The sequence below is a fragment of the Daktulosphaira vitifoliae genome, unplaced genomic scaffold, assembly GCF_025091365.1.
Source record: "Daktulosphaira vitifoliae isolate Bord-2020 unplaced genomic scaffold, ASM2509136v1 Scaffold_1, whole genome shotgun sequence".
Lineage (NCBI taxonomy): Eukaryota > Metazoa > Arthropoda > Insecta > Hemiptera > Phylloxeridae > Daktulosphaira > Daktulosphaira vitifoliae.
Window position 1 is genome coordinate 531,626 of NW_026099572.1, and position 24,629 is coordinate 556,254.

Consider the following 24,629-nt stretch of genomic DNA (forward strand, 5'->3'; position numbering starts at 1 on the left):
TAATATTTGTAATTATCATTATGAATTGTTATAATACATTGACCTCTCATTACAATTCTTATCTAAGCAATGAACTATGATAACTATTGTCAAGTAAAAATTGTCATACTGTCACATAATCAATATTATCTGTTAAGCAATAAACTAAATTAATTTAAAACTTTCATGTAAATAATAAAATACACATAAATGTTTATATGGATTGTCACTAATATGACAATTTTGTAATGAAATAATTAATCATTGTCCAGAATAGTATATTAGTTTTTAAGATAACATGTATTAAATAATTTAATAATGAGATAACAATAGCGTTTCTGACACTTCTTGCATATGAATAAAGTTATAAAAATTAACAAAACAGCAATATAAAAGGGGACAAAAAAGAACTAAAAATGAGCAGTATATTCTCGGCATGCTCTCATTGTCTCGTCAGTATTGTGATGGTGTCACGTTTTCATAATCGTGAGAATTATTTTAATAAAATACAGACAGCACATCCGCTGCCTGAGACTGGTGAATTAACAAATAATATTTATTGCCAAATCGGCAATAGGTGTAATTATTATAAAAACCCAATAGACCTGACCATCGTGGTCAGTCGACTCCAGTGCCTTGTGTCATTCATCAGTCTCAGTACTCGGTTGTCGCTGTCCGGCTTACTGTTTAAAGTAAAGTCTTTGTTTATTCCTTTTCTAACCTATATACTCTTTTCCTCGACATTTCAGAGTACTTGTGTCTTGCACTTCGTCTGCACCTCATACCTAGGTGTTACTCTCATTCTCCCTTCCTATAACAACAGCCTTTTGACACCCACAGCTAACCCGGAGTGTCAGCCGAGCACGGTGACTGCTGTACGACAACACGCACGTGAATACCTAGACAGCAGGCACCACCTCCTCATATTCATCTTCGTACACACAGTTACACATTTACACTTTCACACATTCCACTTTTATCATTTTTCTTTACTGTGTTACGACAGTATACTCCCTTGGCTCATTCTTCATCGATCCAGGCGTGCTCCCAGTATTGACGCAGCTCATTAATCTCAATCGTTTAATTCATGTGTAAAAATTGAACAGACACGTTCAGATTTATTTAAAGTAAACGAGACGACTTAATTCATTCTCTAGACATCCTCCGGAAACATCAAGGTAGATACTAATTAATTAAATTAATAAGGTTTAAAAATATTACATTTTTTTAAAGTATATGGTTAACATAGGAATAAAGAAAGATTGAGTGATCACTAAAAAAATCACTGTGTCTTTCTATTACCTTTTCACTATTCTATTAAACCCTCGAACTCTTACCCGAGAAACTTTTATTATTAAAATAAATAGTAACTCCTTTTTCCACTAATATATAGGGGAAAAAATAATTTTATTATATTTATTTTATTTTTGAGTTACTATAAAAAAAAATATCAATTAAAAAAAAAATTCTTTAGATCCCCTTTAACTAAGTTTTATTATATTAAAGGATGATAATCATTGTTCATTGTATAAGGTTAGTAAGTTTTTAAATATATTTTAAAATGTCATCAATATATTTACAGGCTATCTATTTCAATTGAAAATTTTCTTAAATAACTTACAGATAAATCCTGTTTCCATAGAAATACTAATTTCTTATTATGCGATTAAAAATGTCAAGAAATTTGTTTATTTTTTAAATTGATGAACCAAGCATTCTACTGAAAATATAAAATTGAGTAAACCCAATGTAATATAATAAGATATAACAGAATAGTAGTTGAATTATTAAGTAGTGAATTATCCAATGAAAATATAGAGCTTATGGTACAGTGAAATGATCATAATACTCATCTTATTAGTTCCATATACATGCAGATTTTTTATGGATTTATCTTAAAAATAAGTATTTAAAATTAATAGATGCAATGCGCAACAGGAAAATGAACACAAAATTAGAGCATATTTACTATAATTAAAATTATTTTAGTGAATAATTAGAAAACAAAATTAGAAATGTGTACATTGTTTAAATATTAGTCATCAAAAAAAAAATCTATCTGTGAAAAAGAGTACAAAATGTTGTTTACAGAACAATAAGATTCTATTGGTAAAACTTTTTAGGTTTTAATATTATTGATTTTAAAAGAAAGAAATTTAAAAAAAAATTAAATAAATATTGCATGCTTAATAACTTTGAAAGTATTTAAATCAACATTCTAAGTACTAAATTAATTACGTATAAAAGTAGGGGTTAATCTAGTAACATATGTCCGGTGGAAGGACTAGAGTATGTGGTATTTTTCCTAACACGAAAACCTATGATATTATGTTTGTTAAAAAAATGTTAAACCACAGAAATTTAAAAACCCATAAAAAATGTAGTATGACAATAATTCAATAGTTATTATAAATAATAATTCTCAAATTGATTAATTTCTACAAAAAATTATTAAGAGTTAAAAATTAAAAAGTCAATAATATCTGACATAGAACCTTTAAATGTTCATGCTGCAAAATGATAACAACGCGTTAAAATCATTTTAATGAATAAGAACGTACAATTGGTTGTAATTGACTAAAATATTTAATTTGATAACACACATGTTTTTCAATAACAATCTACATTCACTTGTAAACGTGAATAAAATGCAATTGTAAATAATATTTTTATTGATATTTAATAATTCCATTGATAAGGTACAATATCAATTTAACAATATTTATTCACCGTTTCATGCTCGGGCATTAAAATAAACCAAGCAACAATAATCAGGCAATACATGATTATTGTGTCTACGGAATTACACATTGATTAGTTCTTACATTGGCAAAATGTACTTCCAAACTCAAAATTGATGCTTTAAACAACAAAATCTTAAAAATGACTTGTCCTATTTTAAAATTTTAAAAGTATATTTGTTTTAAGTAAAATTACCTAACCGAGAATTAATAAAAAAGTAATTGTTACCATTTAAATTTCTTAAGTTAGGTAGATTTCTACCTTTTTGCATTAGGATTGAACTTTAATTTTAATCGTAAAAGATGCATTTAATTATTCAATTAGCCTCTAAAAAAAAAAATCAAAAAATCGGTGTTTCCGAACTTATTGAACACTCTCTATATTACTGTAATTTGTGTGAAATAATTTTTCACTGTTTAATATTGAAATTTTTTGTACATAAAAGGATTTTTTGAAATATTGTATAACCAATTTTACTTTATTTATATATTCTCAATTACTATCATGGTAGTTTCCATAAAAAGTAATGTATTGTGCCATTAGTACAAATAAAAATATTATAAAAATGTTCTTTAACAATACTAAATATACATAACTTAAATATATTACTTTATAAAGTTTATTATAAAATTATTACATTATGAATATCTACTAGTATCTTTAACGTAAAATATTGGTACTTTATTTGATTTTGAATGCTAGAAACAATGAGAACTAAAAATATTTTAAAGAAATATTCAAAATAATTGGTAACATAACAATGAATTAGAACTTCGTTAATGATGATTACAATCATTACGTAATGATATCGATTGTGTAATTAGAACTGAATAGACTGTAGGGTTGGTCTGCATTTTATAATATTTTGCATTCCCGAAAGTCATCATTGTCTCATATTTACAATGTTATTGTTTATTAATAAGTACGCATAAAATGTATAAATTATTACAGATAAATAGTAAACAAATTATTTTGACATTTTATACAACATTAATATAATATCTTACACTTAAGATTAGTATTTATGGTCAGTACTGTCTCAAGATAACATCCAATACTACGTCAGTACCGGCTAGCCAGCTATCAAATGCCAGTACTGCCCCTTGGTTAATACTGGCGTTGTACAAAAATTTCTGCTTGGGTAGTCATTTACAACTAGTTCTCTTTCTTCCACCTAGGTATAAATATGAAAATAACTTCCGAACTACTAACCCAAAAATTGAAGTCGATAGACCATTTAAGAAAATAAAATCCAGATCCTAATAAAATATAAGAGATGGATCTAAAAATTATTTTTTAACTGATAAGTGGAAATACATATGTAATTAACAAAAACCGAAAAAAAATTACTCATAGGCTGTTAAAAAATGAGAGGTATACTAATATTCAGTGACGTATTTAGAGAGGGCACAGAGGCACATGCCACGATTATCTGAGTTATTTAAATATTTTATCAAGCAATGTATAATATCGTTAGAAAAAGTTATTTTTTGGTTATCGATAATAGCATGGGTTTATGAAATGTAAGTCGATATAATTGTCTCGTGGAGCAAAACTTGACACCCGCTCAGTTGTCCCGTTAATGTTATTACCTACGTTTGAAGTGTTTATTACGTAAAGATACACATTGTATAAAAATAAATATTTTTTTAATAAAAATAGGTTCAAAACAAATAACCGTTTTTTTTCAAAAAAATCTAAAATATGTGTTAACAAAAGTTATGAGTAAAAAAAAAAGTCGTTTTAAAGTACCTTATTCATGAACATTTTTTGTGCCCCCCCCCCTATTATAAACTTCAAAATACGCCACTACTAATATTTATTTTATTTAAAATAATGTTGATTTATTATGAGAATATTTATGTAAAAATTAAGAAAAATATAACTTATATGGCTAAAAATATTTTGAATCGTTCAAAAAATATGTACAATTAATTAAAGTAATGTGTATATATAAAAAAAAAGTAAGTCATAGGAACAGAATATTTACTTATAATGACGTAAATTCCATGTATGTGAATATTGACTAAAAACTCTCTTATTTGGGAAAAATGGCCTTTTTATAGTTCGCAAAACTGGTTTAGTGATCTCTGGCAAAATTCATAAAATATTTTTTGTTGTAATTCATTGGTCAATATGATAGAATCTTTTATGTGAGCGTTTTATGGAATACGTAAGTGGGTAGTTTATATTTGTGTAAGGGTATAAATTTTTTATTTATCTCATCTACGGGAAAACACTTATAATTGATGATATATTTTTATTAAGTATGTGTATTATTTAGAACATGTATCATAATGTAATACTACAATAAGCAAACATTTTTGTACTCAAATTTTGCTAACTAATATCTAATATCTGATCATCCTCCAAATATATCGTTCAAGGTCAGATTAAATAGTTTAATTTACTTATTTATATTTTAATTACAAATATATATTTAAAATATTAGTTACAGATAAAAAATTTATATTAAAAATATTATTATTAAAAAAATTTAATTTTTATATTATATAGTATTATTAATTCTAATATGTTTATTATTGTTAGCTAATATTTCAATGCTTTCATATCTAAATCTTTTGACATTTTTATAACTAGGTAGAAGGAAAATTACGGCCGGGAAATGAGTAGTGATAAAATTACTATAAAATATTAATAGCTTCCGAAATACCCGACCAAAAATTATTATCCGCCGATCATTTTCTATATTAAGTCATGTTCTAATAAATACACTAATTTATTAGTGTATGTTGTCATTTGAAGAATTAAAGTTGATATCCATATAAAGTATTGGATGAATTAGAAGTATTCTATTATTTATAAATTTAAAAAAAATTAAAAAACTTCTTAATATTTTAGCTTTGATGCGAAGCTGAGAAGGTATTTATATTACTATGATGTGTTTTTTGTGTTTGTTACCACTTTTTCTCATTTTCACTGAAACGATTTCTTTCAACGATACGTCAAAATATCACAAATCGTATCTAGTCGAAGAAACTACCCTAAAAAATTGAAACAATTTCCCTCTTTCCCTGTAAATGGGAGAAATCTCCAAAAAAAATTACAATTATTTTTACTTAAAACTTACATAACTTTTTCAAAAATGACCGAATTAAAATAATTTTTTTTTATAAATGCACGATGTCTTTCCCTATCATTTGATATATTTTTTTTATAAATTTGACCTTTTACCTGCCTAAAAGGGATTCAAAATGACAACTTTTTCATAAAAAATTAACTTTTGAAAGTGTTTTATGATGAAAACGGACATCAAATTTAATAAAAAAAAATACGATTTTTGTAAAAAAATTCATTTTTACATTTTTAATAATTAAAAATTATAAAAATTATACAATTATTGTATAATGCTATAGCTTTTTGATAACTGTATGGATGAATACAATTTTTTTATGATAAATGCTATTTATATACCTCTTTCATTTGACATACTTTTTTTTTAAATAAACCATTTCCCTTGAAATATTTATATATTACACTTATAAATCATAAAACTTGTAATCAGGATATAAATAAGGAAATAGGAGATCATATAGCTTTTGGAATAATCCATCAATCTTTTAAAATTAAACATTATCTACAGCTTTGCATCAAAGCGTTTTTTATGATAGTGATTTTAATCACTGTCAGATATCATTGTACTTAATCCATATGCCACGTCCTCACAGTATCGCGACCCTACTGTACTGGTTTTTTTTATTATTATTTGTTATTAATGAAAAAAAAATTATAATACAAATTTGTAATCATTTTTTTTTTTTGACAACTATTTTTTTTCTTCTTTTACAAAGAAGTTTGATGGGTAGGTAACGATTTTAGGATTTATACAGTTACAATTATTAGATATGTAGCGCACATGTCGTACTGGTGTATATTCATAATTCAATTTCTACCAGCTATACATTCCTATTTTTTTGATTAATTAAGTGGTTTATGATAAATTTATCACTTTGTATACTACTACACTGAATGATACAGAAAATATATTTTCTTATAGTAGAATAGTATTCTTAACATTAGAGCATAATGGATGAATTTGAATAAAACTTTATTTTCCACATTTATTAATTATCAAAGTATTTAAGAAAATAAAACCTTTGTTGTTTAATGGATTTTAAAATTCAAATTTTCATTACATTATTTATATTGCATAAGATTTATATTATCTATTAAAAAGTTAATAAAAACATAAATTTATATTTTATTGAAGAAGTAATCCATTAATTTTAAAGGTTCACTATCCAAATATTGAAAAAATCGGATCTTTTAAATTTCTATTTCAAATTTATCTAACTTTAGACAAATAGTGTACATTTTACCATGATAAGCATACATTTTTGAACATAGTATAGAAAATATCGAGGACTTTGATCTTCACGTTTCTCTAATGTCTCTAGGTAATCTGAAATCTTAATGTTTTTTATCGTATTAAAATTTATAGACAATCATATGTATTACAGTATAATAAGGTTATGATAACAATCCCCTACTATTATTTTAACCCATACATTACTTTTGATTAAATATATTGTTTGTTATATGATGAATATAATATAAAACAATAATTCTTATACCGTAAATTATTATAATGTATTAAACAATCAGCTTACAAAGTTATAATTCAAAATTTGAATAATTTTATTTTTATTTTCGTCAAATAGCTCACTATATTATGTTGAGGTTTTATCAAAAGTGTAATAGATTTATTTCTATTAGAAAAAAACACGTGAGAATTTAATTGATTAAATATACTTTTTGATACATAAAATACTTTGTTTTTTTAATAGGCTGGAAAAGTAATAGCTATACGTAGAGAAGATCAATCAGTATGGGAACGGCGAGCACCATTTGCTCCAAGCAATGTGGCTCAGTTAACAAGAAATGGAGTCAAAGTTATTGTTCAGCCAGCTAATAGAAGAGCTTATCCAGTTCAAGTATATACTTAGTTTAATATATTTTTAGTTGAAACTGAGTTTTATTTTTAAGTAACATTAGCATATTCCAAATAACACAATTCCCTTGAAAGTATTTAAATAATTCTAGATTTTATATCTTTCTTATAACATTACTTATAATTAATAATTAATTCTAAAAATGTACGCCCAATCCTTGATTCCAAAATATTAGGTCCAACAAACATTTAGAATTACAATACATCTATTCATCTGTGTATATATAGGCCTCGTAATTCTATGCACTAAAATAATTTAAACAATTTAGCATGTTTTCTTAAAAAATAAGGTTTATTACATATAAAACGCTGCGTTTTTAAAACACTAAATAATTTAAACTTAATAATACTTTTTTTTTGGTTGAATATAGATAAATTTTATTAATTGATTTTATGTAATGACATATTTTTATTTTTGCTTACAAATTTTAGTATGAAATTTACTTAAATTTCATTCATTAAAATAGTCTTTTTATTAGTTATAGTCTTTTATTATTTGCTTTATTTTTTATTTTTTTATTTTCATTTCTTGACCACACTTTACATCTAACCTAGGTACACAAAAGTTTTAGCCAAAATTATTTATTCAATAAAAATAGATTTTTATGTAAATTTCAGTTATTTTATTTTTATAATTAGGCCTATGTTAACGCCGGAGCAGTGATACAAGAAGATATATCAGAAGCTTCTGTCATTTTCGGCGTAAAACAAGTACCTATAGATTTATTATTACCAAACAAAACATATTGTATGTTTTCACATACAATTAAAGCTCAAGAAGCAAACATGCCTTTATTAGACTCAATATTAGAAAAAGTAAGTAATGACGATAATATCAAAAATAATAAAAATGAAAAGTACTCAATTATGGTTTACCTTCCAAACTAGAGTGAAATTTATTTTTTTTATATTTAAAATGTATAGTTAATAATTTTAAAAAAGTTATTAAATTATGATTACTCTAACCTTACTATGTTAATTATAATTTATTCATAAAAATAATAAAAACTAGATTATTAAATATCAATTTCAAATTATCGACCATATTTTATAATATTATTAATTATACTAATAGTAATCTATTATGTATCTTCCCATTTGAAAAATAAAAGTTATCAACAAGTTATAACAAGCATAAGAAATGAACATAAAACAACTTCATGACTAATAAATTAAGAAGTATAAGTAACAAAATGAAATAAATATAAACCCAGCACATTGGGACGTGGCATAGTTAGAACAAGTATAGATGATATCTGATACTGATTAAAATCACTATCATAAAAAACGCTTTTTAATTTTAAGTACGTTAAACTTTTAAAAATTGTAATTTTTGGGAGATTTCTTCCATTTACAGGAAATAAAGGATATTTCTTTGATTTTTAAGGGCAATTTTTTCAATTACATACGATTTGTGATATTTTAACATAATGTTAAAAAAATCGGTAAAGCGAGAGTACAGAAAAAGTGGAGACAGACATAAAAATAAATATCACTATCATAAATAACGTTTCGATACGAATCTGTAGATAGTGTTTAATTTTAAAAATTGGTGGATTATTCCAAAAGCAACATGATCTTCTATTTCCTTATTTATGTCCTGATTACAAGTTTTATTATTCATATGTGTAATATATGAATAAATATTTATTATAAGAATCAAATATAATATGAAATTGATATCTAATAATTTAATATTGTAATTGTGTACAAAAATTATATTTTTTTATTATGTTTGATGTCCATTTTCACCATGAAAACAATATAATGTCCGAAATTTTTTTTTCATATTAAAAATTATTTCATAAGCTTTAAGATATATATAAAAGTGTCAGTATTTCTGGAACACTTCTAAAAATTAAATTGAATAAATACTACTTTCAAAAATTGAAAGTTTTTCCTTTGTCTCTCATAAATGATTCAAATCCCCTAAAAAATTGCGATTTTTTAAATCGGTAAATTTTTTTTCTAAAAATAACTTATTGAATAATGAATGAACCAAAATACATTTTTAGCTTCGATGCGAAGCTGATAAGGTATTGGTTTTACTAATATGTGTTTTTTTTTTTTTTTTGCTGTTACCACTTTTTCTCAGCTCTCACCGAACCGATTTCTTTCAACGATACGTCAAAAGATCACAAATCGTATCTAGTCAAAGACATCACCCTCAAAAATAAAAAATTACAAATATAAAAATCGCTAATTTTTTCAATTTTTTTTACTTAATACTGCCATAACTTTTTCAAAAATGACCAAATCATTATTGTTTTATTTTTATAAACACATGATGTCTTCACCTATCATTTTTTATATTTTTTTTTTTTTATATATCTCTTTCATCTGACACATTTTTTTGTAAATCGGATTCGCTTTATATCGCTTTATATAAAGGAGGTCAAAACTTTAAACATGCGTATTGAAACTAGGACATTTTCATTTTAAGTTTTAAAACTCTTCCAGAAATACTAACACTTTTATATATATCTTAAATTAAAGCTCTTGTAATATACTTTAATTTGAAAAAAATTGTCCTCTGAATTTGTCTTCATGGTGAAAACGACTACCGTATTCAAAAATATGCTATTTTGTGTGAAAATCCTGGGTTTTGTATTTTATTTTAAAATATCTGACAAGAGTAGTACACTGATTTAATGAATATTATATAAATCAAATTTATATAGAATTGAAAGTTAAACTTATTTAAAATCTTTTGCATATTTTAAATTGAGAAAAATAACCTTGAAATTCGAACTAATTTAAATTGCCATTATTTTCGGTTGACGAAAGCGACGTATGGATGCTGAGTCAGTAACACATTGTATTACGCGCTTAGGTAACAAGGTTCCAACCCGAGAATGGCAAGGAATTTTTTGCATTTTTTTTTTTAATTCTTTTTAAGTTAGAATAAATGTTCAACTCCTTTGACTTTTATATCATTTAGATTCAATAACTTAAATAAAGATCAATGACCCATCACTGTAGTCACCCCTTGCGAGAAGAAATTTTTTTATTCTTATTAAAATTATTTTACTATAATTTAGGTTTTAGCTTCGATGCAAACTGAGAAGGTATTTTTTTATGGCTATCATTTATTTTCTCTGCTATAACTTGACCTACATTTTTCAGCGATACGTCAAATTATTACAATTAGTCGAAGAAAAACTCAAAAATTGAATAAAAAATTCTAATTGATCAATTAAACAATTACTTATCCCATGTTCTCCATAGAGACAATTAAAATCATTCATTTCTAATGTTTTCAAAATATTTATTGACAAATCAAGTTTGATATGATAGGTTTCAACTACAAAATTAAATTATTTTACATTGTAATTTCATAATACTCTATTTGTGTATGCTACTACTAGATTATGATATTCCACATTTTTTGGTAACATGTTGTTATATAAATTATTTTAAAAATAAATGGTTGTTAGTTTCTCCTAAATTAATAATGGATTTTTACAATTATAATCAAATTTTATAATACCCTCAATTCAGTAAATTTTTTAACAACTTTGTTTTGATTAATTCTTTTAGTTAAAGTAAATCATTAAAACTAATTAACTTCTGAATATTTCAATTGAATCTTTTTTAACATCAAAAGTTACTAGGAAATGATTACTATTATTTCTATTTAAGTTATCTATTACGATAAAAGTGCAAAATAAATATTGAGCTTTTCTGATAAATTTACTATAAATACTAATTATAAAATTTCATGACTGCAACTTCTTGACTGAATTTTAACGATATTATTATTTTTTTTTAATTCTCATAAAATTTTCTATTTAATGATCTCAATTTCAAACTTGCAAATTGAGTTAAAAGTTTAATGTTGACGTCGCGCAAGCATTTGACACGGGCTGGCACACCGGCTTACTATATAAATTAAAAAAAATATTTCCTGCACCATACTTTCTACTACACAAATCATACCTTGAAAACAGGTATTTTAGAGTCAAACTTAATTCTACACTATCCGATTATCATAATATTCAAGCCAGAGTCCCCTAAGGTAACGACATTGCTCCTTTCTTATACATCATCTACACAGCTGACATTCCAAATACCGCAAACACACTCATCGGAACATACGCAGATGATACTGCAATACTAGCTGCCGATCAAGATCCGCATAACTGTAGCAAATTTTTACAATCTCACCTCAACATATTATCCAAGTGGTGTGACACCTGGAAAATAAAAATCAACGAACTAAAATCTACCCACATCACCTTCACCCTTCGTCAAAATGACTGTCCTAACATAATTCTCAACAACACTATTATTCCACAAGCAAGGGAAGCGAAATACCTGGGCTTGCTATTCGACAGAACGCTCACATAGGGTCCTCATCTTAAAAGTAAACGGAAACAGCTAAATACTCGTCTTCATCTAATAAGACCGCTCATCCAACACAACCAGCACATATCCTATCGTCTACTTCTTTACAAATCCCTCCTCCAACCATATTGGTCATACGGTATCGCGCTCTGGGGTGTTGCAAAGCCGTCTAACATAAGGACAATACAGGCGTTCCAGTCTATTTGTCTCCGTATGATAACCAAAGCACCATGATATGTCACCAACAACTCCCTCCACGAAGACCTCAAAATAGCTACAGTTAAAANCCGAAGACCTCAAAATAGCAATAGTTAAAAAAACTGCACACATCTACTACAAAAGACTACATTCCAAAATGCAATCCCATCCAAACCGTCTCGTTACTCAGCTACACTCAACAATTCTTCCGGGCAATCCAAACAGGCGCCTCAAACGCAACTGGTCAAGAGACCTTCTCAATATTATTTAACCCACTTAAAATTAATAATACACAGGTGGCTCTAATGTGAGCTTCCTCCTCGCCGCCTATCATTGTCTATTTTATTCCTATTCATATATTTACTTATTGTACATATAGCTGTATAGATTGTAAATTTTTTAGTAAACGTTTTAAAAAAAAAAAAAAAAAAAGTTTAATGTTATAAAACATTATTTAAAAACACCAAATATTAATAATGTTTAGTGATATGAAAAAAAAATTTTAAATGTCTTAGTTTTTATGATTATTTTTTCCGATAAATAAATAATTCATCAATAAATAAAAACATTAATAATTATTGTTTTTAAGAACATCCGGTTAATAGATTATGAGAAATTAATGGATTCATCTGGAAATAGAGTTGTGGCTTTCGGCAAATATGCCGGCATCGCTGGTATAATTAATATCTTACATGGTCTTGGATTAAGACTATTAGCTTTAGGGCATCACACTCCGTTAATGGTAAGTTTTAATATATACATAGATATTTTTTTTATAAATAGATTTCAATACACAGTAATATTAATGTATATTATCATGTATTATTTAAAATTAAAAAAAAAATCAAATTAATTTTAAAAAAATATTAGCTACAAATTTTCAGTTCTTACTATATTTTTTATTACTGTAATTTTTTTTTTATGATCGGTTTGTTGAATTAGTACAATAAGTCATATAACCTGATGGTATATGAGAATCAATTCTGAGACGTTGGGGTACTAGGACTGACGCTATTACAATGACGTCAACTTACCCTAATGTATTAAATCATAATATTTATTTTATTAAATGCATTTATTTAAAATATTTGTTTAAATGTTATAATTTTAACTTAGCATATAGGACCAGCACATAATTACAGAAACTCTATGATGGCTAGACAAGCATTAAGAGATGCTGGTTATGAAATCGCTCTAGGCATGATGCCAAAATCTATTGGACCAATTACATTTGTTTTTACAGGGTAAGCATGCATTTTATTTGAATATATATTTTCACTATGAAATAAACAAAAAGTAAAAGGTATCGAGGCGGCCTGATGGTTAAAGTGGTGTAGCGTTTTAGGAGGGATCGATAAACGGTAATCGATAATAATAGAACTTAAGTGAAAGGATCTCAAGTATGTATGATTACAAAATCACGTCTGATATAAGTGAATATAGGATAAAAGGCAACTTAGCTTCAACACAAAAATGTACAAATGAATTTTTATTATTTGTGAATATCGTTATTTCTTCATGCAATTATTTTAGCCAGATTAATTCAGACGACCAAACTCAATTTTATTTTAAATTAATAGTAATAGTTTTTAGTAATAAATTGTGTATTACTAAAAATCCTCCGGTAAAGACATTATTATAGATTTATAATATAAATTAATGTTTTTACTTATATTTAATTATCCTAATAAGATAAACATTCTGTTACGATGAATCATGTAGTTGATGTCACAATTCTTGATATGTACGATGTATATATGTGCGTCCGTGTACGTACTTGTAACTACGCGATTTTTATTATTATAACTTCAATAAATATCAAGAATCCCATCACTGTTGTCTCCCCTCATGAGAAGAAATTTCTTATTCATGTTAATATTATTTTACTATGTGGTTTTTTTTGTGGCTACAATTTATTTATCCAACCCTCACTTGACCTACTTTTTTCAACGATACGTCAAATGACTACAATTCGTATTTAGTTGAAGATATTACCCTCAAAAATTCCCTTAATCAAATAAAAAGTACCTTTAACAGCTTTAGCCATACAAAAAATTAAAATTATTCATTTCTAATATTTTTAATGTATTTATTGTCGAATTAAATTTGATATGATAAAAGTAGTCAACTGCAAAAGTAAATTATTTTATTTTGTAATTTATAAATTTTTTAACTTTATTTGTGTATGTTACTAATAGTCTAAAACATTCCAAATTTTTGGAATATTATAGAATGTTAATATTCTAAATTTTTTGGTAACATGTTCCTATATAAATCACAAATCTAAAAAAACTCAGCCATAGGAGCCATACTATCCCAAGGGAAAATTGGGTCTGATTTACCAATATAACAAGAGATAAAAGAACTACAGCACAACAGGGAAAGAACTCTTAGCCATAGTATGGGCTCCCACTCCTCACCTCATCATTTTATTTTAAATTGATAATTACTCCTGAAATACTAATTCAAAATTTACTATCGACCATATTTTATAATATTATTAATTATACTAATAGTAATCTATTATGTATCTTCCCATTTGAAAAATAAAAGTTATCAACAAGTTATAACAAGCATAAGAAATGAACATAAAACAACTTCATGACTAATAAATTAAGAAGTATAAGTAACAAAATGAAATAAATATAAACCCAGCACATTGGGACGTGGCATAGTTAGAACAAGTATAGATGATATCTGATACTGATTAAAATCACTATCATAAAAAACGCTTTTTAATTTTAAGTACGTTAAACTTTTAAAAATTGTAATTTTTGGGAGATTTCTTCCATTTACAGGAAATAAAGGATATTTCTTTGATTTTTAAGGGCAATTTTTTCAATTACATACGATTTGTGATATTTTAACATAATGTTAAAAAAATCGGTAAAGCGAGAGTACAGAAAAAGTGGAGACAGACATAAAAATAAATATCACTATCATAAATAACGTTTCGATACGAATCTGTAGATAGTGTTTAATTTTAAAAATTGGTGGATTATTCCAAAAGCAACATGATCTTCTATTTCCTTATTTATGTCCTGATTACAAGTTTTATTATTCATATGTGTAATATATGAATAAATATTTATTATAAGAATCAAATATAATATGAAATTGATATCTAATAATTTAATATTGTAATTGTGTACAAAAATTATATTTTTTTATTATGTAAACGATAACCTTCCCGATTAATATGCTTCTTAGTAAGCATAAGGCGTCTTTGTTATTAGCTTCGATGCGAAGCTGAGAAGGTATTGGTTTTACTATGATGTGTTTTTTTTTTTTGTGTCTGTTACCACTTTTTCTCAGATCTCACCGAACGGATTTCTTTCAACGATACGTCAAAAGATCACAAATCGTATTTAATCGAAGACATTATCCTCAAAAATTGAAAAAAATTCCCTCTTTCCCCGTAAATGGGGGAAACCTTCAAAAAAATTACAAATTTTAAAAATCACTAATTTTCGAAATTTTTTCAATTTTTTTTACTTAAAATTGCTGTAACTTTTTTAAAAATAACCAAATCAATATAATTTTTTTTTTATATAGATGCATGATATCATTACCTTTCATTTGGTATATTTTTTTTTTAATGTGACTCTTTACCTGCCCACAGGGGGGGATTTAAAATGACAACTTTTTCACAAAAAATTAATTTTTTCAACTTAATTTTTAAAAGTTTTCCGAAAATGCCTACACTTTTAGGTATACTTTAAATTAAAGCTAATGTAGTATACTTTATTATGTAAATGTTGTATGTTTAACATTTTTAATTTTAGAATGATATAACTTTTTGAAAAATGTATTGATCAATACAATTTTTTTATGATAAATACTATTTATATACCTCTTTCATTCGACATACTTTTTTTTTAAGTAAAACCATTTCTCTTTATACATTTATATATTTATTCATATATTACACTTATAAATCATAAAACTTGTAATCAAAATATAAATAAGGAAATAGGAGATCTATAATAAAAGATGTATCTTTTGGAATAATCCATCAATTTTTTAAAATTAAACACTATCTATAGATTTGCATCGAAGAATATTTTATGATTTATGATAGTGATTTTAAGTACTGTCAGATATCATCTATACTTGTTTTAACTTTGCCATGTCTATACTGTTTGGTGACTCCACTGTACTACCATTTTTTTTTTAAACTTATAGTATTTATCATAAGCTTTCATTTGACATATATTTATGATAGTTATGACAATTCTTCGAAATAAAAGTCAAAATTCACCGATTTCAGAAATCGTAATTTTTTGGGGGATTTTAACTATTTACGGGGAATGAGGGCAAAATTTTAAACTTTTGGTGGTAATGTCTTTAACTAGATATGATTTGTGATCTTTCGACGTATTGTTAAGAAAAAGTAGTGAGTCACAAAAAAAAAAAAATAATAAACCCACATGGTAAAATTAATATTTTTGCCGCTTCATATCTAAGTTAAAAAAATTATCATACATGAATATTGAAATCACACGGTGAGATGGAGGGATGTTATTGAATGTAATACGAGAACGGCAGATGTGTGTATAGATGATGTGGGAGATCATGTCAAATGAAAATTTAGGATAAGAGTTGCTAACCTCAAATATTTGAGATAAAGGTGAGGAAAAAGATGAAGAAATTAAAATCGCCCCGTGTGATTCAACTTCTACAGAAACAATTAAAGTACAACTTAATAATATATACAGGGTGTACAATTTTTTTATGAGAAATAATATTTATACTCTATTTCATTCGACATACTTTATCTTAATCAGAATTTAAATAAGGAAATAACAAATCATGTAGCTTTTGGAATAATCCACCAATTTTTTAAAATTAAACACTATCTAAAAATTTGCATCGAAGCGTTTTTTAAGATAGTGATTTTCCATAAATACTGAATCTTATACAGGATGATTTTTTTATCATAACCCACTCAATTACTTACAGAATAATAATAATTTAAAAAATTTTTTTTATTACTATCTTTAGTTACACATTATTCTTGATTTATTAACTATGTAATACTTTTTAAGATCATCCCTTATGCCTGGTAAGGGTATCAACTTTGTTTTTTTAAATGGTAACACATATTTTGAATTTAATAAAATGTTTGAGTTTTCAATTTAATAACAAATGTCATTTGAATTTTTAATATAACTTTATTCGTTTATTAGATATAAACATTTAAAGTTTCAATTTTTTGAGTTAATATATAGGTATAATACACAAGGGATTACAAATACAGGTAGCTAATTGATTTTTTATGATATTGCTATCACAGTCACGGATTGTTTATTATCAATTATGACTATCAATAGATATACATTCTGTATTGTCAGTTAGTGTATTTATAAACTCATAACAATGTGCCTTACTACCATTGATAATAACAATGCTTTGTACCTGCTAATATCGATGTCATAAAAAACCAATTAGCTACCTATAATTTTAATCCCTAGTGTATTATACATGTATATTAACTCAAAAAATTGAAACTTTAAATGTTTATATCTAATAAACGAATAAAGTTATATTAAAAATTCAAATGACATTTGTTATTGAATTGAAAACTCAAACATTTTATTAAATTCAAAATATGTGTTACCATTTAAAAAAACAAAGTTGACACCCTTACCAGGCATAAGGGATGATCTTAAAAAGTATTACATAGTTAATAAAATCAAGAATAATGTGTAACTAAAGATAGTAATAAAAAAATTTTATTAAATTATTATTATTCTGTAAGTAATTGAGTGGGTTATGATAAAAAAAATCACCCTGTATATATATATATATATATATATATATATGATTAATATACCTCATAATGGGGTACACTGATTTTCATGAATATTATATAATACTAATTGACATAAATCATAAAGTTAAAATTATTGCAATTATTTTTTTCTTTAAGTTGAAAAAATTAATTTTAACATTTGTATCAGCTTAAATTGCAAATTTTATTAAAAAATGAATGCCGATTCAATAAAAACTATTGCCAGTGGCAATCATTTTTTTGCAATTTTTTCTTTAATTCTTTTTGAGTTAGAAATTTGCTTTTGATTTAATCCACCAATTTCTTAAAATAAAACACTATCTACAGATTTGCATCGAAGCGTTTCTTATGATAGTGCTTTAACCACTGTCAGATATCATCTATATTTGTCCCAAATATGTCATACTCATACTGTTCCGTGTCCTTACTGTGCTACCGTTTTTTTAAAAATTATTTTAGGTTTTTTAATTAAATATAAATCATAAATTTCCATGCTTCCAGTAATAATTAATATACTTAATTATATGATAAATATGGTATTACCATTTATAATAATTGAGAATCTAGATAATAGACATGATCTCTCAATAATTATTTTATAATATACAAGAAATTAACTAAGAATTTTGAATAACTAAAAACTATATACCAATAGTTTTATTAATTATATTTCTAGAATTATTTTGAATAGAAGTAAAAAAAGTTCAAAAAATTGATAATTAATATGATTTTACACAAAATGTTTTTTAAAAGTTATATTATAATTTATACAATTCAGAAATTAGTTACTTTAAGATTGATTTTTTAAAAATATTAAATTTTTATTAGAAAGTGGAATAATTTTTATTTTTTTCTGCTAATTCATAACATTGGCTGTGACTCTTATCATAAAAATTAAAGCTATTGTACTATTAATATCATTCAAGTATGAATCGTTACATCTTCTCTTGAAAATATTTAAAAATAAAATTATATTTACATTTAATAATTCTTTTTTTTTATATATATATAAAAAGTCTATATTCCGATCTGACTTAACAAGCATTATTTTATTAGTTACAACAATGACCTATGTCTATATATTTTTTTAATCAATAAATTTTAAGGTCAGGTAATGTGTCTCAGGGAGCTCAAGAAATATTTCAAGAACTTCCTCACGAATACGTACCACCATCAATGCTTCAAAAAGTAGCTGAACATGGAGGTAATAAATTTAATAAATCATAATTTTTATCAATTATAAAAAATGAAACAATATACTAGGTAAAAATAGTTATATATAATTTTTTTTAAGCAAGTACCAAATTTTACGCTTGTGTTGTCAGACGTAGTGATCATTTAGAAAGAAATGAAGGAGGGGGGTACGATAGAAAAGAGTGTGAAGAGTATCCATCAAGATACAGATCAACATTTAATAAAAAGGTATAATACACTTTAAATATATAAAATACCAATGCTTAATATTTAAGTCTCATAATAGATCGCGCCATACGCTTCAGTAATTATTAATGGAATTTATTGGGCACCAGACAGTTCTAAACTATTAACTGTTCCCGACGCAAAATCTCTTCTAACTCCTTCCCAGCTACCATGGATTCCTGTTTCTGAAGGAGCGCCGGGATTGCCTCATAGACTGCTTGGTATTTGTGATATATCTGCAGATCCTGGTGGATCCATTGAGTTTATGAATGAATGTACAACCATCGATAACCCATTTTGTTTATATGATGCACATTTACACAAAGACACAAAAAGGTATTGTACGTTAATTAATAATAAAACTATGTTAAAATAATGTTTTTAACTACCAAGGTATATTGTGATCATACAATATACAGATTAATCGGTTTTTCATAGCCCCATCAATTATCTAAAAATAAAAATAATTTTATGTGATGAAGATCTTAAATTGTTCGAATAAAAGATAGAAATTTCCAATGATAAAAATAATCAGTACTTGTATTTTAAAATGCAAAAATTTTAATTAACTAGTCATTATCTTAATTAAACCATTTTCTATTTTATTATATAGTGTAATATGTATGTTGCATTGAAAAATGAAATTTATACCCTAATAAGGTATAGAATATAAACTGGAAAAGTACTTAATAATTGATAAATTTAAAAAAATTGATTAAAAATGCCCATTAGAGTGGGCCTCAAAAATTGAACGTCTTTTTAATTACGCTACCCCTTAATTTTTTTTCATGGTCAAAAAAATTATCTGTGCAAAATTTGAGACCGATCCGTTAAGGTTAACCCGTGCCCCAGGGTAAATTAAGTTGAGTTGAAAAGGCAAATTTCTAAAAAAAAATTCTGAAAGTTTAATTTTTTATGCCAAGTACGATAATTATACTAGATTTATTATTTTTTGGACAGTTAATTAATTATTAATTACAAACCTAACACAATTTATGGTATTGTATTACATTTTGTCTAAAAATCAAGCATTATTACTATATGAAACTTTAGTCGAATGGAACATAAATAAATCAGTAAAGGCTTTATCTTTCGATAAAATTGCCGTAAACAATGGTCATTTAGGAGATACTTGTGTTTTGTTAGAACGAATTTTTGAAAAAAAAATGCTTATTTACTTTGCCGTCACCATATATTTGAAACTATACTCAGAAGCATTTTCGATAGTAAAATTAGTTGTTATACTGGTAAAAACGTACCAATTTTCGAGCGATTTCAGCAGGTTTGGAATGATTTAAATAAAGAAAATTTTAAACTCTATATTTTTGAATGTAATATTAAAGAAATTATAGAACTTGAACTCTTTTGCACAACTGACCCTAAATACTTAAAACTTTCCACCTCTCCAATCATGTCCCCGCCTATTGTGACTGATCTCCTCATTTCACCTACCTCGTGTTCTCTTTTGTCAAACTCGTACTCTATATACTCTGCCTTACTTCTACTTATTCTTAAACCCTTTTCTTCAAGAGCTGATCTCCACACCTCTAGCTTTTAATTAATTTCCTCCCTATTTTCTCCTATTAACACTAGAGAAAGGCTAAAAGCAGAACCTTGGTACACTCCTAATCTTACCCTAAAACATTCTGTTACACCTTCTGTAATAAACAAAAATTCATGGTTGTTGAGAATATGAGTATTTTAAATAATAAAGGAGTTAAGGATGAAATGGTATCTTGGGGTTGAATTATGTTGAGTTATAAAATAATAAAATGTCCTTACCTCACTTATTATTATTCTTATTCTAGTTTATTACATAAATTTTTAGTAAGTAAAGCATGCAAATAAATATTCACTCTTACCTTAATTTCCTTTAATAGTTGACTGTGTTAATCTAATGTTGATTTCTCGCTTTAGTATTAAATAAAAATACAAACTTATATAAAATACAAACTATATTTATTTCTTGTAAGGATATTAGGAAATTATAAAAATTAATAAAAATTATTTCTGGTTAAAATATTAATAAATTATCTAAAACAATGTTCGCCATTTAAAATAATATAAGAAAAAAAAAAGTCATAGGGGCAAAATATTTACTTATACTGACGCAGATTTCATGTAAGAGAATATTGATCATCATCCCCATTTTTATAAAAAAAATAGGCTTTTTATATGTCGGATAAAGTAAGCTAGCGATCTCTATTGAAATTCCTGAGATGTTGGATAATTATTTGTGATTGGTTAATTATGATAAAAACCCAGACGTAGGCATAGTTAATGAATTGTAGGGCACTGGTTTTAAACATGTTTTGATAAATGGTTATTTTGATTATCCTAAAAGGGAAACATTCCTTAGATAATTTTTTGCTTTATTCACATATATGTGATATTTAGTACTTGCCCTAATAATTATACTACACTTCCACATTTTTAATCCTGGTACAAGTGTCATAATACATATCTTCTGTTATATTAATGTACTTTTAGGGATTTCTTTTTTCATTAATGCCTACTTTAAAACTTCTCTCGATACTCTATCATACGCTTTTTCCAAATCTATAAATACTATACACAGCTTTTTCTTCTCCCTATACTTTTCTATTAGCTATTAGCTATTTCACACAAAATAATGACTCCATTGTTGACTTACCAGACATAAAACCAAACTTGTTTATAGATATCGATGTCTCATTTCTTATTTTCTTTTCTATTACCTTTTCCCAAATTTTCATATTATGACTCATAAGCTTTATGCCTCTATAATTTCCACACTCCTTACTTACTGCACACTTGACTTCTTTTGCACATGCATTTATACTCTATCTAATCTTCTCTCCATTTGTTCTTCTGCTATACTTTGGATTGCATTTTTTTACTTTCTATAATTTTTTTAACGTCCTCATCCCACCACCAGGTTTCCTTGTTTCCTGGCGTTCTACTCCTACTCTCACCAACAATCTCCTTTGTATTATTCTTCACACAACTAGCAAATCTATTCCACACATCATTTATTTCTCCCTCAACATTCCAGTTTGTCGTCTTTTTTATCGTCTTTACAAACTCTTTTTTATTTTCCCCTTTCAATTTCCACCACCGGACTTTCTATTCTTCCCCGATGTTTCTTCTATTTTTGTTTATTCTCTTTCCGGTACACCACAACTCCATTACCATTAGTCTATGCTGTGTAGTTACACTCTCGCCTAGTATAACTTTACAATCTTTTACTCACTTTACGCTCTCTTTCTTTCACATAAAATAATAAATCTGTGATCTATTTTTCCTGCTCTTATAAGTAATATAAAGTTTTTCCTTCTTTCTAAAATAAGTATTAACCACAGCAAGATCATACGATACTGCGAAATCCAGGATTCTTTTTCCAGCCTCATTCTTCCTACTAAAACCATACCCTTCATGTACTCTTTCAAATCCTCTCCTCTCATAACCTATATATCCATTCATATCTTCACCTATCACCGCATCCTCATTGTCAGGTACCCCTCGCATAACCTCATCCATCTCTCACCAAAACACTTCTTTGTCTATTTCATCACATCCTACTTGTGGTACATAGGCACTTATTACATTCAGCACTTTTCCCTCAAATATCAATTTTACGACTATAATTTTGTCACTTCCTAGCTACTTTTACTACTTTACTTAACGGATCAGTCTCAAATTTTGCACAGATAATTTTTTTGACCATTAAAAAAAATTTAAGGGGTAGCGTAAAAAAAAAGACATTTGATTTTTGAGAGCCACCCTAATGCCCATCTTGTCTTTAAATAAATCTTCGTAAGTGTTCAAAATATCATTCAGATTATTATATTTTCCACATTATTGTAAATGGGTGAATAATTAATTTTTTCAAGTCGTTTCTACCTATCAAGTGTGACAAACCCTATTCTATCACATATATGCACATTTTAAATTCTTTTTCTAAATATTTCGCATTTACTACAGTTGTATCGTTATCTCCCGTAGATAAAAATACTGACATAGGTAACACAGAATCCATCGTACCTCTTAGCAATATTACTTCGATAAAAACTCCCCAACCTGTTACAATTAAAAATCTATTCAGCATTTCTCTCAATTCGACCACAAATATCAACAACAAATCTTACACTATGTAAACATCTTTATTAATATTTATAAATATATTATCTGGTAATAAACGGTAAATTGTAAACTACATCTTACTTACTCTTTAAATTGTAATACTTACGTATATTTTAATAATTATTTGAATATAAGTGTATAATAATTTTTTAAAGAAAGAAGCGTTACTTATTGATAAATATTATATAAATTTGTAGTAGGAATTGTTCACTACTCGCGAGTGCGATCACCGGTACACACATTATTTATTGTTACTCAATAAAAACTTATTCTATGTTTAACTATTTGAAGCTGTCTTTCATATTGAAACACAATAGTTATAACTATCGAAATACTACGAAATAAGACTAGCACGTCAAAAGAAATTAATCTATCATTATTTTGAATAATATAAATAGATAATGTTTTATCTAAAGTCAATATTATTTTAAACTAACTTAAAAATTATCTTTTTATTACATATTATATGATTAAGTTGATTGATTAATTTATCATTCGATTTTCCTTGAAATAGATACAAAATCATAATGCACTAGTTTTATTTACTAATATACGATATAGTTTTAGAGGTTCCGGTGTATTAGTATGTTCAATAGATAATATGCCAACGCAACTTCCAATGGAATCAACAGATTTATTTGGAAATTTAGTGCTTCCTTATGCAATGGATATACTTCAATCGGATGCTACAAAACCGTTAATTGACCATAATTTTTCTCCAACAGTTCACGGGGTAATTAAAAGTTAATATTTTTATACGCAAGTACTCGTTTTTTGCTAGTTAATAAAAATATAAAAAATTAGAGCTGAAAAAAAAATCTAATAGCATATTTGAAATCGGCACAAAAAAATAGTGTACAAAAGTAAATTTTGACTCTAATGAACATTCTTTGTAAGCCAAAATATTAATTCATAATTAACAAAAAAACATTTTCTGAAAAGTTTACACATAGAAAATAGATACGATTTATGATCTTTTGACATATTGTTCATCAAAATCGGTCCAATAAGAGCTGAGAAAAATTGGCAACAAACACAAAAAAAAAAAAAAAAACA

General features: G+C 26.1%; 1 protein-coding gene across 4 annotated transcripts in view; it reads left to right on the forward strand.

Moving 5' to 3' along the window:
• The first annotated feature begins 799 nt into the window (after window positions 1-799).
• Window positions 800-24,629, forward strand: part of LOC126895879 (alpha-aminoadipic semialdehyde synthase, mitochondrial) — a 63,073-nt gene continuing 39,243 nt past the window's right edge. For 2 of the 4 annotated variants that reach the window (XR_007701735.1, XM_050668173.1), the window contains exons 1-9: window positions 7,278-7,468; window positions 7,530-7,676; window positions 8,333-8,509; window positions 12,828-12,980; window positions 13,355-13,482; window positions 19,139-19,236; window positions 19,327-19,454; window positions 19,513-19,787; window positions 24,135-24,306. Coding sequence is in view for 3 of the 4 variants with exons in the window: in XM_050668173.1 (XP_050524130.1) it covers window positions 7,415-7,468; window positions 7,530-7,676; window positions 8,333-8,509; window positions 12,828-12,980; window positions 13,355-13,482; window positions 19,139-19,236; window positions 19,327-19,454; window positions 19,513-19,787; window positions 24,135-24,306 (1,332 nt within the window). In the remaining variant the exon portion in view is untranslated. Of the gene's footprint in view, window positions 1,158-7,277; window positions 7,469-7,529; window positions 7,677-8,332; window positions 8,510-12,827; window positions 12,981-13,354; window positions 13,483-19,138; window positions 19,237-19,326; window positions 19,455-19,512; window positions 19,788-24,134; window positions 24,307-24,629 lie in introns of those variants that run through there. The other 2 variants (XM_050668172.1, XM_050668171.1) reach the window with 2 other exon arrangements.